The sequence below is a fragment of the Amphiprion ocellaris genome, chromosome 4, assembly GCF_022539595.1.
Source record: "Amphiprion ocellaris isolate individual 3 ecotype Okinawa chromosome 4, ASM2253959v1, whole genome shotgun sequence".
Taxonomy (NCBI): domain Eukaryota; kingdom Metazoa; phylum Chordata; class Actinopteri; family Pomacentridae; genus Amphiprion; species Amphiprion ocellaris.
In genome coordinates, this window is record NC_072769.1 from 19,229,124 (window position 1) to 19,249,616 (window position 20,493).

At 40.1% G+C, this 20,493-nt stretch overlaps 1 protein-coding gene across 3 annotated transcripts; it reads right to left on the bottom strand.

The window, feature by feature from the left end:
• Positions 1-465: 465 nt before the first annotated feature.
• On the bottom strand, positions 466-19,630 carry LOC111575458 (proline-, glutamic acid- and leucine-rich protein 1-like). 3 transcript variants are annotated; one of them, XM_055010154.1, is made up of 7 exons: positions 19,226-19,630; positions 18,950-19,032; positions 13,040-13,084; positions 12,629-12,667; positions 10,251-10,398; positions 8,811-8,972; positions 466-6,634 (listed from the first exon to the last, which is right to left on the bottom strand). In XM_055010154.1, the coding sequence occupies exons 2-7, from the start codon at positions 18,956-18,958 to the stop codon at positions 5,523-5,525; spliced, it is 1,515 nt and encodes a 504-aa protein (XP_054866129.1). In that variant the 5' UTR covers positions 18,959-19,032; positions 19,226-19,630; the 3' UTR covers positions 466-5,522. The 3 variants fall into 3 exon arrangements, with proteins under 3 accessions (XP_054866129.1, XP_054866130.1, XP_023136367.2); XM_055010155.1 differs by lacking the exon at positions 18,950-19,032 and adding an exon at positions 16,998-17,056 and having other exon boundaries at positions 19,226-19,629; XM_023280599.3 differs by lacking the exon at positions 18,950-19,032 and having other exon boundaries at positions 19,226-19,628.
• Between the last annotated feature and the right edge of the window lie 863 nt (positions 19,631-20,493).

The following is a 20,493-nucleotide window of genomic DNA, read 5'->3' on the forward strand; positions in this document are numbered from 1 at the left end:
TTGACACAGAGTTAACAATAAAGCTGCTGTTTGATAATGTCGCCCCAGCAATAATATTTCTAGTGGCACTGCAATAACGGTGACTCAGGCTCTGTGTGAGAAGAACAATGACACCAGACAGGTTTTAACAAGGCATATGGTGGTAGCTCTTAGACTACAATTACGTATAACTACAAAAGACGGCCAATTTTCTCACCCTGCATGTTGTGATTGTTCCTGGTGATACACCGTGCTGTCAGCCAAGGCAAGGACACACATTTCAAACTCATCAAACTCCTGAAAAGACGAAGCTTTCAGAGCGAGTGCACCGAGATGATTCATCCTTAGTCAGTCGCAGTGACAGATACTCATGAGTGGGAGATTTCTTAGGTCATCCCTGTGCCCAAATAAAAGTTTAACACTTGGTATATTTCAGAGTTTTGCACCAAAAGCAACAAGAATGGCAGGCTAAGAAAAATACAGACGTGTGTTTGGTAGCACATTTATTTTGACACAAAATCCAAAGTTTTTTGTTGAATAAAGTAGCAACGATATCTGTGTCCAACATGGCAGAATCCCAGTGACAATAAATGAAAAAAAAAAACTCAAATGGAAGAAACCTAAATACAACTGCACCTTCTGCAGAAAGCACCGAGATATATGCAACCGGACACACATTTAAAGACCCTCTCTGGTGAAAATGGAGCTTTGGAATCAGTTTCTGCCTCAACTTGTGTGGCTGGATTACTGCAACCCTATTACAACTTGCCACTGTGTAAAGTAGAGTTGTTTGACCAGAGTCTTACACTACCATTCAAAAGTTTGGCGTCACCCAGGCAATTTCATGTTTTCCATGAAAACTCACATTTTTATTCATGTGCTAACATAATTGCACAAGGGTTTTCTAATCATCAATGAGCCTTTCAACACCATTAGCTAACACAATGTAGCATTAGAACACAGGAGTGATGGTTGCTGGAAATGTTCCTCTGTACCCCTATGGAGATATTCCATTAAAAATCAGTTGTTTCCAGCTAGAATAGTCATTTACCACATTAACAATGTCTAGACTGGATTTCTGATTGATTTACTGTTATCTTCATTGGCAAAAACTGCCTTTCGTTCAAAAATAAGGACATTTCCAGGTGACCCCAAACTTTTGAACGGTAGTATAGGCGAGCTGGTGTGCTCGAGAGGGAGTTGTGGATGGAGAGTGTTGGAGACTTTATGGATTTGCACATTCCAGAGGAGAGGTAAATGTGAGCCATTTTAATACAGGAAAAAAATTGTTTTCATGGTAATATTTCTAATTTTGATACACGGAGACAAGTTTTTAGGGGCTTAATCGGCGACCAGAGAGGGACTTTACAAATATGAAAACATCTCAATGTTTGGATTTTACATCTGAGTATGCATCAGAAATCTCTACAAGATACAAAATCAAACTCGAGATTCATGATAACATAAAAATGTTTGTGTATTCATATTGAGAAAAATGTCAACGAATACCATCAACACTCAACTTTGGCTTTATAATAAGCGACAATGATTTCAACAACACAACAACACGGCTGACAATAACTCCCTCACACATGCGCACAACACACTGAAGAGCTGCAGGTAGAATTGCACAAAGATACCCTCAAAGTACACCACATTTTGCAGTAATATTAATCTGAACTACTCCACAGACAGTCACATAAAGATACTGCTATACAACCTGCCGTCTAGTAGCCGCAGGAGGAAAAAGGAGAACGCATTGTTTGAGCGGGAGACAGACAGTCTTGAGTTGTCCTGAATCAACAGGGTTTGGTGTTTTTTTGTTTTTTCCTGGCAAAGTAGTTCAGCTGTACCAACGTGGGCTTTTGTTAATTCTTCATTTCTCGGCATTACAAAATAAAATCAGTACAAATATAGAGTAAATACTATCTTCAGAAGAAGAAGTAAAACAGTCCTTTGCAGTCAAAACTCGAGCGAGGTAACAGTCTTATATCAGGCCTTGGCCTACAGTGGCAATGAGGGCAGAGTTTGGGCATGTTGTGTACTAGCTGTGTACTAGCTGCTGACAAGGCAAAACAAATCAAACTTGCTCTTTGTACACTGAACTCAGACAAGATTGGCTTCAATTGGAAATCAGAGTTGGGAGAAAAGTGGCCCCAGTTTGTGCCTGTGGTGTTATCAGAATCATTTGTGTTTATAGGTGTGAGCTGATTGTGAAATTATACTCTCACTGCTATCAAATGAATTAATGTCTAATTAGTGCTAAATAAATCAGCCGTTTCCAGCTAGAATAGTCGTTTACCACAATAACAATGTCTAGACTGTATTTATGATTAATTTAATGTTATCTTCATTGAAAAAAAACCTGCTTTTCTTTAACAAATAAGGACATTTCTAAGTGACCCCAAACTTTTGAACAGTTTTTGGCTATTGGTTCAAGCATGTGTTATCTTTATGTGGAATTCATTTGCACCTTGGGAAATGGTCTACAAATCTTTTACATCATCCAGTTGATGTATGTTTTCACCCAGATGGAGGGAAGAGAAGAGTGTCTGACAAATTTGTGAATATCTTCAACAAAGGTTGTGCAGGTATTTTTCTTCAGGAAACACAATGTTTATTTCTGTGAATGGTAAAGCACAAGACACAAACGGGGGCTAAGGTGAAACCAGATAATCTGAGTTTGCACTTGGGAGAAACCTTAAGCCGAAGGCATTTAAAATGCTGTGTTTTTACAATCAAGGGCCTCTGCCCAGCACAGCTCATGGATCAGCAATAAAGAGGTAAATGTCTTTTTTCACAACAGTTTATTTCCTATCAACCAGCATCAACTAGAATAAGGAAAAAAGTGTGAATACTATTGCTAAATACTATTTTTGCAAGTCTCACATGTACTGTCTATATTTTATAAAGAGACTGCTAAGCACTGTTAGAAAACATTTGATTTACAACTATTCACAATTTAAAGAAAACACACACGCACACTCACATATTAGTAGTAAACTAGCTTAACAGAAAATCTGTTTTCATCTAGGCACCATATACTTGGATCAACATCATACGGTAGCTAGAACTAACGAAAATGAAAACAGTGACTGTCCATCCTTCAGCGTAAAAAATGTACAGCTGCCAAAAGGCTTTTATGCTGATATGTCTGTCGGGGCACCAGGTCGCTCCGAGACAGACCGGTGAGTCACTGCACAAGAGCTTTGAACAGAGATGATCAGACAGCAAAATGACCTTCAGAACTAAACCGAACTGCAACACAAACCTTCTCGCAATCCCAACACTCACAATATGAAGGAACAAATTAACACATATTTGTCCTTGACAAAGAGAGCAAACTGTGGTAAAGTTTTCTGCCCACAGAGCTATAAATTAGTTGAAAGTTTTGCCTTCAGGCATTAGACAATTAAGTCAGCTTTGCAGTGAGGATGCAGCAAAGTGGCCTCTAGTCAGTGAACTACAGAGACGCTTGTCTCATCACAACTACAGCAAGACAAACATGTACAAAATGCGATCGGAGACGTTCTCTTTCTAAACTTGTTCTATTCTCGAGTACATTTTGTACTGACGGTTAATTACAAGAGAGTACATGTGTGCTATCCCTACTACATATTGTCACCAGGACCAGCTAACTCCACCTAATCCTTGGATGCAAAAGCAGCAAGCAAAGCATCAAACCACTTGGGCCACAAAGGCAGAGAATTTCCTTTAGAGACAGACGCTGTACAGTACAAAATAAAATGTGACTTCGCCTCACAATAGTCACATACTTCTTGTGGCTGTTTTCCTCCTGAATGTTTTTGAAGCTACCAATATGAACAGCAACTGGAAGATAACATTTCTCAAATTTTTTTTGTTATTTTGCAACTTGAAAACAAGAAGATGCTTCCTAAGAGGTTTATCCTCCACTAAAAATCTAAAATAAATAAATCCACAACTAAATCCCAACCCAGATGCATTTAGAGAAAATCAGCCCAAGTGATGACACGTTTAGCAATATTCTAGCGAGATTCGGTTCTGTGCAACCTTCATGTCATCCTTTAACACCGTCGATATTTAACAAGCATTACTCGACGCAGACAGACATTACAATGGGCACTTCATTTCTAAAGTGTCTTCTCAAAGCCCACACCTGGCAGATTGTATTGCCTTGCTGCAGTTTTTGGACACTTTCCCAGAGGTTTGTTCAGTTCAGTCAAGCATCATGCTATAAAAATTCTCTGTAAACAGTTTTAAGTGTATTTTTTGTTGCGATGCATAACCTTTTTACATTCATTATCAGTGACGAGATTAAGCTTAAAGTGTCTGCCTTGTAAAAACTCAACAGTCCATCCATGGAGGAGTCAGATTCGTGTTGCCTTGCAAAAAATGGCAACGAGGAACAAGTTCAAACACGTTAAATCCAAAGTCAAACTGTCAGGTAATTTTACAGTATACTCAGAAAAGTATGAAACAATGACATATTACCGTAGTACCATTGTAAACCTTTGCCACCCACACATTTCAACCAACGTTTGCACCCCTTTTTCACTAAGGAAGCAAAATAAGACACAATGTATTTAACAGTGACACACTGAATCAATCAAATAGTTACTCATTATTTCCTCCAATAAACAGTCGGGAGGAGGCTGGTGACAGCAAAAAGAACATTACTTTTCAATATTCAACTTGAGTTCAAAAGATCTACATTTAAATAAGGTGATCTAAGTGCCCTTCTTTTGGAGCTGCTTAGCTGGGAATGAAAATAGGAGCCTTTAGTTATTGAAAAAGCAGTCTTGTTCATGTTATTTAGATGCTATTAACAGCCTGGGATGACAGGAGTAAAGTAAGACAGTGATTCCCAACCTTTTGGCTGCAATACATATGTCGATAAGTTGTGAAATTTCCACCTAAGATTGATATCCGCCTCATAGATTGTTCCATTTCTAAATGTCTAAAGAAGATAAAACTATATTTTCCTTAACAAAGCACAGTTTAGAGGAAAATCTGATTACATTGTCCTATAATTTGGTAAAGCTGAATCATGTGTTCCATTCTGTCACTCCTTAAAAGTGTTCATACCTGCAGGTTGGGAACCACCGATACGAGGGATTATATTTCTGAGCGCTAAAATGCTACTTTGACTACGATGTTGCGTCACACAGAGAAGAGAGAAAGAGGATTAAGTGGAGAAAAAGTGGGTTTGGTTGGTGTGCAGTGTATGTCAGGCATTTCTATTTTTGTTATAGAGACCTCAGCAAGAAAAAGCAATTAAGTCAATAATATTTTGTAGAAAAAAATATGCCATCTCCCAAACCACGTACTAAAGAACTATGAATAACAAAAGAAAACTTTTAAGGAGTCGGCTTCCATTCGAGTTTCTCATTTGAAATAAAATACAGAGAAACCAAAACGCTCCTTTACTCATCCTGTCCCTCTGCAAGACTTTTCTTCAGTGATTCTACTTTTCACCTACTAGTCTTGACCTACCAGTTGGCCGTTAAGCATAAATATTTCTCTTCTCCCTCTTGTTCCACAACACCTCTCTTCCCATCACCTTACGAGGACTTCACAGTGATGATGGCCTCGCCGGTCTTGTGGATGATGCTGGAGGATGAAGGGACGTTTCGCCGCTGCTCCACGCAGTTTTCGGCACCGGGCGACTGCATGGCGGCCTTGGTTCGGTGGGAACAGTCCACGCTGTCATGCAACATGTCTGCCTTCTCCCCATCCTTTAAAATCTCTTTCCCTCCTTTATTAAAGTGGCCTTTCTGCAGTTCCTCTTCCTCTCGTCCTTCTCTCTTCACATGGCAGCGACACACCTCGATGCCCGAGTCGCCTGTTAGGCGTCTGTGCCGGAAATGATCCTCTTCCTCCTCGTCTTCTTCCTCCTCTTCTTTCTTTTGCTCCTCTTTGTTGTTGCAATGCACAAAAACAGCAACATTTGGTGAGAACAGAGCCTGTTTGGGTGGAGAAGGCGTGGGCCTGGCAGCTGGCTCGTGAGGTGAGATCTCTTCTTGAGCTTTCTGGGCGACCATGGCTCCGAGTGGGTCTGAGGAAACAGGAGGATGCATTTGACCAGTGGGAATGAAAGATAACAGGACAAGGGGAGAAAGAGGAAGGCGTGAAGAGTGTGAAGGACGAGAGTGTAAAGGGAGAGAGAGCGGTGGAGCAGGAGGCGAGACTCTTTCACCGCCATTAGAGGAGCATCTCTGCACAGGAATGACATCTGGAGCGGCCGCGGGTATGATGTCAGGTGGAACTTGTGATAGAGGAGGCGGGGAGGGCGTTGGCGTGAAGCTGGGCCCAACTCTCGGCATGACGACAAAGTCGCCTCCCGCTTCGCTGGGCGTGGACATGCGGCTGCTGTCGTACGTCTCGTCTGTCACCTGCACAGAGAAGGAGGTGCTGGAAGGGGAGGTGAGGGAGCAGGACTCGCAGGAGCAGCTGGTGTAGTTGTCAGAGCTCTGGGAGGAGGTCAGGCCGCTCGGGCCGGGGCCCAGGTAGGGAGGACAGGGGTGACGGTGGTGGTGGTGATGTGGGTAAGAGGAGCTGGGACCCCCTGTGGTAGCTCCCTGCAGTGCAAAGATGGAGCTGTAAGGCGGCGGAGGGGTGCTGGGCTGTGCAGCCACCTCTTCATAGGAGGGCAGCTTGAACGAAGCCAGAAAACCTGCAACAGAAGAAACTGAAATTCAGATACAGAGGTTGGAAATTCATTATTAATAATGATTGTTTTACTGGATCATGTTATATTTAATAGATATTAATTATTGAACATTTTTGTTGATGTAATTTTATTGTGTTTAGTGTAATAGCAATACCCTCCTAATGGGTGAAACTCATTGCTGTAACATTACAATGTACTGCATGTAGTGTATCAACCCGATCAAAAAGTGTTGACATGCACTGCTGTTCTAAAGTTTGGGGTCACTTATAAATGTCCTTATTTTTGAAAGAAAAGCATTTTTTTTCAATGAAGATAACATTAAATTAATCAGAAATACAGTCTAGACCAGGGTTGTCAAACATAAGGCCCGCAGGCCAAAAGGTGAAAGTGACAACTGTGAAAATATTTAAAGACACTGAACATTGTGCAATATCATGTGAGTCAGCAGCTTCAGTATGACTGAGTTTGGTTTAGTGGAACCCTATTGTTGATTCACTGCCACAACCTTTATGCATTTTTCTATGTATAAATTTTCTGCATTTACAAGGCAGGGGGACAACTGAACCTTCTTCCTTAAAAGTTCCCACTTTAGTTTGTGTGGTGCTCAGGGTTACTACACAGATGTGGAAATGAATGTAAATTTAAAATAATTTCTAGATCTTGACAAGTTGTAAAATATTACATTGTTCAGTTCCAGATATTTGAGACTAAATGTTTTGTGCCTCTTTGCAGATACACTGTGATCTGTGAGCTGTGATACACAAATGATAAACTGAGGCTTAATATTGCTGAATTTGCACTTATTTGTCTTACAAAATTTCGGGTTGTTCATAATGTTTTGTAAAAAGATAGTTCATTAAATCTGAACATTTTCAGAGCATACTTTTTTGCACTAAAACAAAGGAAAAATTTGGAGTTGTGGTTATAGGTTATTATGCAGTGATTTTACTGGTCCGGCACACTTGAGATCAAATTGGGCTGAATGTGGCCCCTGAACTAAAATGACTTTGACACCTCTGGTCTAGACATTGTTAATGTGGTAAATGACTATTCTAGCTGGAAACAGCTGATTTTTAATGGAATATCTACATAGGGGTACAGAGGAACATTTCCAGCAACCATCACTCCTGTGTTCTAATGCTACATTGTGTTAGCTAATGGTGTTGAAAGGCTCATTGATGATTAGAAAATCCTTGTGTAATTATGTTAGCGCATGAATAAACATGTGAGTTTTCATGGAAAACGTGAAATTGCCTGGGTGACCCCAAACTTTTGAAAGGTGGTGTAACTAAAAACAAACAAAAAAAAAGATTGAAAATTGATTTCAATTACTATGCAAGAACTAGATATGATTTTAAATCGCTTAACCTCAAAACCTGGTTTGAAAAGCACATTATCTTTTTTAAAAAAATCTGCAAAATTATACAATTTGTTAGAGCGGGAAACTGCAAAAGTCCAAATATTTTTAAGCAATTCAACTTTCCAGTGGTTCATGAACTATGCGCGTGTGAGGTGCAGTTCTGTTGGAAAAATTGACCAAATCTAAGCTTAAAATTGCAACATTTTGGCAAAATCACTTTATTCTACTTGTCTCATTTCTTAAAAAATCACCAAAAATTAAGCACTTTCATGAACCAAATTATTTACAACAAAACTAAATATAATGTGCTCTTCAAGTCAACCGTGAAGCTATGACTGTGAAATGAAAAAAAATCAGGGACTATTTGGCTGATCTGGATTGAACTGCAGGCTGTGTTTACAAAGAGCAGAGAGGAGACAAGTATCGAAATACAATAAAAATTAAAGTTGTAAAAATATCTATGGAAGGTCAAGTCAACATTTTTTTTCCAGTGTTGGTAACTACTGTGGACACTTGGAAAAATTATGTACATGTTGACTTGAGGATTTTACCATTTTTACAGATCAAGTCATCAAAGAAATTCAGCTTCTGTTTTTCTTTCTTTTTTATGATTAATGGCAATATCACTCTGTCATACTACACAGAAGATATTTTTGATTTCTCTCTACTTCTAGCCATGATTGTGCTGTTTTGATGAAGTGCAGGATTTTAAATTGCTATTTAAAACATCGCCACAGTGACTAAAAATGTGCAAAAAAACACCCACAAACTGGATTCAGAGGGTTCAAGCTGTTTGGAACTACATTGAAATGAACCTACTGAGGTCCAGCATTGAGGAAGGGTAGTTGCAGGCTCCGTTATAGGCGATCAGATTGATTTCTCTCTGTCTCTGCTGCTGCTGGATTCTCAGCTTGGCCCGGCGGTGGCGGTAAGCACAGAAACAGCTGAACAGGATCAGCACCGTCCACAACAGCCAGAACCCTGCAGCAAACAGGAAACAAAGCCAGCGCTCATCATTGCGAAAACAAACATTCTGGATTACATCTCAGATCTACACAGAGGCGGAAATTGTTACAAAAACACTACACCGGTGGTTTTGGATGTTTTATCCCATTTCATACAAATCATTTTTGCTCATTCATTGTCCAAAACACAGCCTGAGAATGCATGGGCATGAATGATGTGCTTTTTAGCTGCTCGCTTTTAATTTGAAATGTTTTGCAAATGATCTGACAATAAAAAGGTTTAAATTTCAAATGCTATTAGATTGTTTTTTTTTTTTTTTTTAATAATCCAACTTTAATGACATCGCATTGCAATCTGTGACCTAAAACAGCTGCTTGATTTCTCCTATTGTTCTTTATCCATGACAGTTTTTTTTAGTACAAGATTATTTTATGTTAAAGTTGTACAAATTTCACCAAAACAATGAAAAATATGGAAAGTAATGTACAGGGAGAGCTGACAAGTAGAAGCCCAAATACAGCCTATTTATTATCCAATCTTAAATGTTATAATAGTATATTTACAATCTCAAAGATATACACTACCGCTCAAAAGTTTGGGGTCACTTCGAAATGTCCTTATTTTTGAAAGAAATATATATTTTTTTTCCAATGAAGATAACATTAAATTAATGCAGTCTAGACATTGTTAATTTGGTAAATGATTATTCTAGCTGGAAATTTTTAATGGAATATCTCCATAGAGGTACAGAGGAACATTTCCAGCAACCATCACTCCTGTGTTCTAATGCTACATTGTGTTAGCTAATGGTGTTGAAAGGCTAATTGATGATTAGAAAACTCTTGTGCAATTATGTTAACACATGAATAAAAGTGTGAGTTTTCATGGAAAACCTGAAATTGCCTGGTTGACCCCAAACTTTTGAACAATCGTGTACGTAGTCAAACTCCTGTTGAAATCTGTCATGGAACACACTTTTATGAAGAAATTCAAACTACAGTTCTATCTGTGAGGACTGCTATTTCCCGACTAACTGGTTGACCAAGAGTGTCAATGATGTGGATGGTTTTTCAGTACAAATTTCCTGTTCAGATTCTTTTCTCATAGAGTAAGTTGTCTGCAGATTCTAGTGGGACACATATGTAAGTAGAAAAACAATCACAAGGCAGAACACTTTCACAACATGTTCCTAATATTTGAAGGTATTGTAAGAAAACGTAATATTTTTTCGCTTGATGCTTCAGTGATTCATGGTCCTGTCCACAGTGAGAAGAAGTCAGTCAGTTGACTCACACCAGAGTTCATAATAGTAGGTACAGCAGCCCGTCTCTCCACAGCAGTGTCCTGTTTCACACAGGTAACCTGGACTGTTGTTGACTCCAGGACAGTACTTGGGACTGACTACAGGTTGGCTACCAGAATTCCCTTGAGGCTTCACCACCTAGTGGACAAAACACCACATTGCAATGTAAAAACAGCAGAAACGATAACATTGCAGAAAGTCTTCTACATGGTTTCCTTCACTAACTTTTTATTCAGAGTATTTTTATCAAAACATTACATCAGGACAGAATAGGAGGCTAATGCCAACCTTTATGATCTGCCCATTTACACGAGCATCTGTTATCATGTGTTATATACACTACCTGTCCAAAAAAAAAAATCACTCTAGCTGATGCAGTGAGGAGCTTCTCATTTCTTAAACAACCGTGTCAGAAGACATATCCTGTGGTCATGGAAAGGATGTTAATCTGTTTCAGAAGGGTCAAATTATCGCCCTGCATCAAGCAAAGAAAACAACTAAGGAGATTTCTGAACTACTAAAATCAGATTAAGAACCGTCCAACACATTATTAAAACCTGAAGGATAGTGGTGAACCATCATCTTAGAGGAACAAATGTGTTCGGAACAAACTCTTAAATGATCGTAGGAAATCAACAGTAGAACTCACGGCTATGTTTAATAGTGAAAGTAAGAACATTTCCACATGCACAATGTGAAGGGAACTCAAAGGATTGGGACTAAACAGCTGTAGCTCTAAGAAAACCACTGATCAGTGAGGCTAATCAGAATAAAAAGGCTTCAATTTGCTAGGAAGCATAAAGTTTGAACTCTGGAGCAATGAAAGAAGGTCATGTGGTCTGATGAGTCCAGATTTACCCTGTTCCAAAGTGATGGGGGCATCAGGGTAAGAAGAGAGGAGGATGAAGTGATGCACTCATCATGTCTAGTGTCTACCAGCCTGTGGGGGTTTAGGGTTATGATCTGGGGTTGGTCAGGTTCAGCAACGTTATGTTCCCAAAGAATGAGGTCAGCTGACTACCTGAATATACTGAATGACCAGGTCTTTCCATCAGTGGAGTTTTTCTTCTCTGATGACATGGACATGTTCCAAGATGATGATGCCAGGATTCATGGTGCTCACATTGTGAATGAGTGGATCAGGGAGCATGAGACGTCATTTTCACACATGGATTGTCCTCCACAGAGTCCACACCTCAGCCCCATTGAGAATCTTTAGGATGTTCTGGAGAAGATGTTGCACAGTGGTCCGACTCTCCCATCATCAATATAAGATCTTTGTAGAAAGTGAATGCAACTTTGGACAGAAATAAACGCTGTGACATTGCAAAAACTGATCGTAATGATGCCACAGTGAATGTGTGTCGTTCTCAGAGCTAATTGTGGTCCAATGAAATATTAGTGTGCGACGTATTTTTTGGACAGGCAGTATAGAATTAGGTGAGTCACTTTAATACTCATGCAACCACTTATTTAACATTTTATATAGTGGTTGCGTTCATGCATCTAACCTTTTCATTGAGGTGCACTAACTCAACATTTCCTCACCAATGGGCTTCTGGCTTGTGTCATTCTGTGACACATATAAACAAAAACTACCCTGTAGCTGGCCACTCCCACAGGAGACTAGTACAAAACAGCTGAGAGAATGCATTGATAAAGGGTATGGAGCAAGCAGCAGGGACCAGCGGTGGGTCTATTACTGACTGGTCAACAGTGCATTCATAATTGCTGGGGGCCACCGGCCTGCCCCACCCAAACAAAACATTGTGCTGACCCCTCTCCAGACCCACAGTGACATGACGCCTCACATGATTTTGCTCAGTCACGGAGCATCAACAGCGTTTACAGGTGGCATATCAAACGAGATGACACCATGTGACAGCAGAAAACACCCAGAGCACTGCAAGTTACATCATTACCAGACTGTCAAAACACGCATAAAGCAAATAAAGGACACATTTCACATTTTATTATTGTCTTGAATAAGGCAAACAGTAAGAAAAAAAGGATCTGCTAAACCAGCATGAACAAATGTCACTAAAATATGCAGTAACTCTGCTTGTACCCAAAATATCAAGAAGCTAAAATAGAACACCAAACTGCAGTGATTCAGTCTCATGGGCCAACCACAAACTACAGAAACACCTGTGAGTCAAAGCACACGCTAGAACAGTTTAACAGATCAAAATGACAGAATTGGTTGCACTCTGGAGCCCTGAGGGTGATCATTTCCTATGAATTCCTCGCTACGCACGGCCACTTTCATATTACACATCACGTATTTCACCCATTGTTAACAGAAAAGGACTGGTTAATGTTTGACGGCAGCTACGCGTAAATATTAGGTCAAAAACAGATCTCCCACCTCATTAATTGTGCTCATGTCAATCTCCTTCACAGGCACCTAAAATGAGAAAGCAAAAAAATCTCTGTGAGACGGGAAGCAAGTGAAGAACTAAAACCTACACAGTGAGTATTGAATATTTGACATGTCATAAAAAGCCAGTTAATTTCACTGCTTTGGGAAAAGGGTCAAGACGAGCTCAGACACTGTAGTAAAACTGTAAAGTTCAATAACAATGCAGCAAGGAAGAGGCTGCTAAATCTACTGTGTACATATTTACCACACGAGGCTCAGACGTGCTAACAAATAAGTATGCATTGCCATAGCAACCGCTGAGGAAATGGCTTTAAGGCTTGCTACCAATGTGGATGATGTTTTATATTATCCAGCAGTGCTAAACGCTTAGCTGTGGTTAAAGGTTGCGCTCCCTACCGTAGCATTTTCGGTTGCATCCAACCCCTGCAGGAACATAGTCATCTGATGAAAAACAGAGAGACACAGCAGTTAGGAGATAAATGTCATGATGTGGACGGCAAGAACGAGCAACAGATACACCATGTACTTGTTACTGTAGTAATCAAGCATAACAAAGAGGCCACTAAAGGCCCATTTTCCAAAAGCCCAAAGCTGTTGGTCGCTACACTCCTGGATCTTCAAGGAGATGGGAAGGTCAGCGGCTTTTTAACAAAACCTATTTCTCTTCTGTTGGATGAGGGAGCAGACAGAAGGCAGCAATTACCAAACACCTCTCTCTCTGTGTTCTCTTCCACATTTCTGTCAAACACACACATGCCTTCAAAATGTGCATGAATTAAAAAAAAAAAAAAAAAGTCACAGATTGCAACAACCAGAAAAACATCTAAAATGTATTCCAAAAGCCCAGGAAGTGACACGTAAATATCTTGTTTTGTTTGACCAAAAGCTCCTAGAAAAACCATGATTATTATTTAAGACAGAAAAAAAAGAAAATTCCAAATCAATGAATGTTTGGCTTTTTTAGTCGATAAATAGCCTAATCAGCAAGTGAGTCATCAACAGAAAATTTAAGTTTCTAAATTGAAAATTTATATTGAAACACAGCATTCTCATAGTAAAACACACACACACACACACACACACACACACACACACACACACACACACACACACACACACACACACACACACACACACACACACACACACACACACACACACACACACACACACACACACACACACACACACACACAATGCCATCCTGAGCCAACATTGTTCCCCATGCTGACCACATAACCAGCAGCCATTTGTCCAACATGGCAGAATCCCAGTGACATTATATGGGGGAAAAAAAAAACTCGAATGGAAGAAACCTAAATACAACTGCACCTTCTGCAGAAAGCACCGAGATATATGCAACCGGACACACATTTAAAGACCCTCTCTGGTGAAAATGGAGCTTTGGAATCAGTTTCTGCCTCAGCTTGTCTGGCTGGATTACTCCAACCCTATTACAACTTGTCACTGTGTAAAATAGAGTAGCTTTACAGTGTTTAACCATCATCATCCATCAGCCTTTCAACACCATTAGCCAACACAATGTAGCATTAGAACACAGGAGTGATGGTTGCTGGAAATGTTCCTCTGTACCCCATAGAGATATTCCATTAAAACTTTCCAGCTAGAATAGTCATTTACCACATTAACAATATCTAGACTGTATTTCTGATTCATTTAATGTCATCTTCATTGGTAAAAAAATACTTTTCTTTCAAAAATAAGGACATTTCTAAGTGACCCCAAACTGTTGAACGGTCGTGTACATTTGGTTTGTGTCGAAATATTATCCACAGTGGAATCTACTTCTGTATGTTCATCTACCCAAAATTTCATTGGTGTCACTTGTGCCTCTGGAAATGTCATTCAGGCCACATGCGGTAAAATCGAAAAATGTCAGTGTGTGTGCTGGATGTGGGGCCGCTGTAAAAACAAAGCGACTGTCACTGGGGGTTCAGCAAACCTGCAGCCATGTAAATGAGACCTCCTTTGTTCACAAATGGCTGCTGGTTATGTGGTCAGCATGGGGAACAATGTTGGCTCAGGATGGCATTGTGTGTGTGTGTGTGTGTGTGTGTGTGTGTGTGGGTGTGTGTGTGTATGTGTGTGTGTGTGTGTGTGTGTGTGTGTGTGTGTGTGTGTGTGTGTGTGTGTGCACGCCACTGCTGTAGACTTGTCAGGACTTATCCATCACAAATGATACAAGAACAATTGATTAAATTGTGAGAGTGTTTCTGAGTCCCATCAATTCCCCTACATATCTGAGTCACGCAATTTGGTATCCATGTGTAATGTACACATGCATAGGTCATTTTGTTTGTGGGCACATCTATATTATATGGCCACATTCTATAGTGTCGTGATTTCTGTGTCAAATTTTTTCAAGAATTCAGCCATCGGAAATGATACAACAGCTGAGCAGCCTTGGCAGAGTACTGCCCTCTCTGATTGCTTTTCTAGTTTACTGTAGTAATCATACACCTCTGTGCAGTAGTGTGTAGCATACACTTCATAACCACCTGATGCATCCACAGGTTTATTAACACTACATCGATAACACTGGTGCTGTAGTGAAGAGCAACATCTAACCAAGGACACACAGGATCCAAACAAGCAACCAGCACTGCAGCAAGCACTGGAAGAAGATAACTTTCAGTTTTTTTCTGCCAACATATTGCTCTGTTTTCAGGCACGACTATGTGGCCGTGAACAGATCAGCTCCACGGGCGGTGCAAGAATGCCAATAATTTTGATCCCATACACAGAAAAATGTTCGCCTTGAATGATGAATTTAACCAAAGAGGCAAAAAGCACTCTTATCTGCACAAGCTGAAGAAGAACTTTACCTTCTATGAAATTATGTCAAATTACAGAACTTCATATGTTTCTAAACTACAGGCACATTTCAGTTCAGACTATAAATGCACGATATTGGATTTGTTTTTCTGATATACTGACATTTTCCAACCCTCCCTGGCTGGTCTCTGATGCCAGCATGTGCACATATTACTTTCACCTATTGCAAAGAACACCAAATCTCTCTTGTAGGGGCATTAACATAATACTTTTCCTACTCTTATCATGATGGGCTGCTGACAGGTACAGACATGAAGCACAATGATTTGCAAATGAGCCCATTTACAAGGCAAATAAGGAAACTACTGCAGCGTACAAGTCAAACATGCTATGTTTATTTTTATATAACATTTTAGCGGGCAGGGCTGCACATTGGCTCGGTGTTAGCACCGTCACCTTGCAGCTAGAAGATCCCCGGTTTGTATCCTGGCCTTCCTGAGACCTTTCTGCATGTAGTTTGCATGTTCTCCCTGTGTGGGTTTTCTCCAGGTTCCTCCCACAGTCCAAAAACATGCTGAGGTTAACTGGTAACTCTAAATTGTCCGTAGGTGTGAATGTGAGTGTGATTGTTTGTCTCTATATGTAGCCATGTGATAGACTGTTACCTGTCCAGGTGTCCCCTGCCTTCACTCTAAGTCAGCTGGGATAGACTCCAGCCCTCCACAACCCTAAAGAGGATTAAGCGGTGTATAGATAATGGAAGGATGGATATTAGAGGGCGTCACTGGCCTGTAAGTGTTCATTTTCTTGATTCTGAAGCCATTATTGGCTGATATCGATGATGATCCTCATATTATTATGCATCAATACTAAAATGGTACTGAGATTCACGCAGATCTCATTTATAGTTTTATCTTCTTACTGCTGTTAATTATAGCTGAATCTGATATTTTGCAAACAGTGTTTGTTTCTACAAAATCTAGACCACCAGATGCTGTGAAACATTACACACTACCATTCAAAAGTTTGGGGTCAACCAGACAATTTCATGTTTTCCATGGCAACTCACACTTTTATTCATATGCTAACATAACTGCACAAGGGTTTTCTAATCATCAATTAGCCTTTCAACACCATTAGCTAACACAATGTAGCATTAGAACACAGGAGTGATGGTTGCTGGAAATGTTCCTCTGTACTCCTATGTAGATATTCCATTAAAAATCAGCTGTTTCCAGCTAGAATAGTCATTTACCACATTAACAATGTCTAGACTGTATTTCTGATTCATTTAATGTTATCTTCATTGAACAAAATTGCTTTTTTTCTTAAATAAGGGCACTTCTAAGTGACCCCAAACTATTGAACGGTGGTGTATCTGAGCAGAAAACTCATAACTGAACTTCTACACTGTTATGAAAGAGTCAAGAGGGGTAATATTCTGTCATAAATAATGTCAAGCTGAGTTTCTGTGGGCAGCCCACCACATGGCAGAGGATCAGCACATGAAGTGAGTGAAGTGCAGTCATTCAGGCTTCCCCAGAGGCCGCAGACTAACCACAAATGATTTCCACCCTGGGGACCCCAGCGACCTCCACTCCACTGCAAACAAAACATCTGGAATGTAGGGGAAAAAAATGAAAAATGATGATATTCATAATTCTTAAAACTGTCTTAAAAAAACTATCCAGTCAGAGGTTAGAGATCGCTTTACTGCTGCCAGCTGTGGGGGTGTGGTTATATCACTGTCAGGTGCACATTTAACAAGACTAGGCAACACTTTCTGATACAATTCAGCCATTGAAAAGACAAAAAGACCAAAAATATCCAAGAAAACTGTTAAACAATCAAAGCAAAAACAGATTATTTACTTGAGGTAACAATTGAAACTGCCATCAAGGCAATAAAACACTATACGGCCAACAACATTACATAAAACTGTATCGAGCTCCTTTACAATCTGCTTCGATCTATATTACTCTGTGGATCTCAGTATGGCGTTTACCTCTTATTCAGCTCATATTATTTTAGGGATTTGTTTGCAGTCATGTGTGCCTGTCGGACTTTCTCACTTCTTAAATTTGAATTGTAAATCCTGCACAAACACCTTTGGCAATACTATATTTACATTTTTTGTCAAACATATGCCGTCATTCTGTGCAAATTCAAATTTTCACCACTGGTCACCATTGCCTTGGTTGCACACATGCTACTCTAAATACACGAAAACAAAAGACTTGAAGCAGGAAACATCCAGAGCGAACAAGCACTTTTCCTGAATCAGCAACATAGTGTTCTTCTGAACAACCAAGTGTACATTAGATTTATTATGCTGGCACTGAAAGGCTCTTGTGTAAATTACTGCTAACCCCTTTGTGCATTAACACAATCTGCAACAGCGGCATTGATGCAAACAATTCCAACCTGAAATGGAATTAATTTGATTTCATTTAAGCTAAAATCCCAAAATACATACTCTCAATGATTCATTGAACATCTGGGTCATTCCAGAATTGGAGGACATTTTAGGTCCCACTCATCAAATTTAAAATAATCCATGTACAAAATACTAAAACATGCAATTGTTGTGTAAATTTACTTGTCCTGAGACCAAATCTAAAAAAACTAGGAGAAAAGAATGCTTATGCTAAAATATCAAATAAGTCTGGAGTTCCCCCTAAAACACCTTTTTTCTCTTGTCCCACCCCAAATCTCTTTTTTTGGTATTATTTTTTCATTGATGTCTCCTGCCATTGTGGAAATTTTTTTTTAATCAAATAATTTTTTAAATAACTATTATTTGTTGTTGTGGAACATGTGTCCCACAACAACCCTGTTAGTATAACCTTTCTAGCTGGTAGAAGAAGAAGAAAACAGTAAATCACACAAAACGCTGGAAATAACATCATCAAACAGTTTTCCTAAAGAATGAGTAGAGCAAAGCTATGTTCTCTCTTCTATTTTTCAAAACATTGCCAGCCTTGATTGAATGTCTCACTCTACCTCAAGCAACCTTGTTATACATGTTATCAGGATAAGACAAATTCTTTTAACATTTTTCTTAATTTTTTTCCATCAGTCAGTTTGTCCTCTTGGTCAGCAGTAACAGCTAGCTAAATATCTAGCTTCTATTCCTGAAAAAAACTAATATTAGCATGGATTAGCAACCCAATCATCAAATAAAACATGGAATAAAAATGGTACCATTGATGTGTAAGCTGAGCCAATCAAGCCTTTGATAGTTTATTATCTATTACTGATGAATATTAGCAGAAAACTGTAAAAGAGAAGGTTAATATATATCTATAATAATATTCAAAAATTTTGAAGCCTAAACGTCCTCCAATTCTGGAATGACCCATCCGTTGACAAAGTTCATAGCATTGCCCGTGGTTGGAGTGTCTGCAACAATAACCACATGATGTTCTGGATGCATTTTGCTGCACATTAGAAGAGGAACTCTAAAGCTCATCGGTATATATATGTATATATATGCATATGTTGCATTACCTCCAGCATCAGACAGCCTGTCCATGGTCAAGCAGCAACCAAACATTTGCTGCAGCGGTGCAAAAACATGCACCTGTTGTCTCCTGCAATATGTCAAAAGGTGCAATGGCACAAGGCAAAGAAATAAGAAGGCAAGAACAGGCTGGGGCCACTGTTTTGCAACAACAACAATAACAACAACAATAACAACAACACAGGCCGAGGGCAGCATGTTGCTCTGCAGATTTAGTGGAGCCCAGCTGTTGACAGCAGTGGGTGAAGGAGGCGGCGGTTTACCTCCTCAGCCTGCAGCCCGTGGCAGAACGTCAGCGTTTTCTCTGGATCCATGGCGACAACCGAGTACCAAGCTATGCAGAGACCAGTAAAAACAACGCGCAGGGAGGGACGTTATTCCGCTAAACCCCCGTCGCCGGTGTCCCGCTCCACAGACACGCCATCCTTCCCATCCGCCATTCCCCCCCGAACGGACGGACGGATGCCCCTCCCAGGCTCCGCCGCACGCGCCACGGCCACACGCACGGTGAGGTTCGGTGCACGGACGGACGGGTTTCACGGTCTAGGCGGCTGAGTCGTCGGCTGCTGTCTCGCTGTAGTGAAGCGAAGATGTTTCGCCCGTGCTTTTTTTTTTTTTTTATTTGCAGAGGGGGCCGGAGCTGGGCATGATGTCACGCTTCTCCAGCCACCAAACTACTGGCGTGGAAGCGCCGCGACTTTGATTGGCCGGAGCTCCCAGCAACAGCCGCACAGAGGCTGCCTCCTCCGGGCTCCAGCTCACACACTGCTGCTCCGTGGACGCACATCCACGAGGGTTTGTTGTAATTAGAGTGGGGGAGAAAAACAAACCATGACATTAACAGTGTATTATGCAAAGGCGATCAAATGAGAGTCCACTCTTGTGCAACATCACTTAGTAGTTGTTTCTTTCAGTTGCACCATTCCTCAGTTTGCTCGTGGAGTATTTCCTCTTAGGCGCACTAGAAAGCAAATTCTAGAGAGATTACGTATTAAAATGCAGGCACGAGGTAGAAACTTTGGTAGAAACCAAACACTGTATACCTGTGATTTCCAATTAGCCAGACTGCTAGTGGGTCATTCCAGAATTGGAAGACATTTGGGATTCAAAATGTTGGAAAATCAACCCTGCCTTTTACATGTTTGCTTCATATTCATCAATGATAGGTAATAAACTATCAAAAGCTTGATTGACTCAGCTTACAGTGGTACCATTTTATATTTTTACTAAATAATAGCAGGAAAAAGGAGATTTAAATTTAATTTTAACAGTTTTATTTGAGATTCAATTTGGTCATCGGGGGTGGGACAAGAGAAAAATGGCATTTTAAGGGGAACTCCAGACTTATTTGGTGTTTTATATAATATCTTCAAACATTCTTTTCTTCTATTTTTTCAGATTTGGTCTCAGGACAAGTAAATTTACACAACAACTGCATGTTTTAGTATTTTGTAAAGCATGAAGAGGTTATGTCCCCTACTGAGCTTCTTTTTAGGGTTAATATACACTGGCTCTTGGTAATTCACTCATA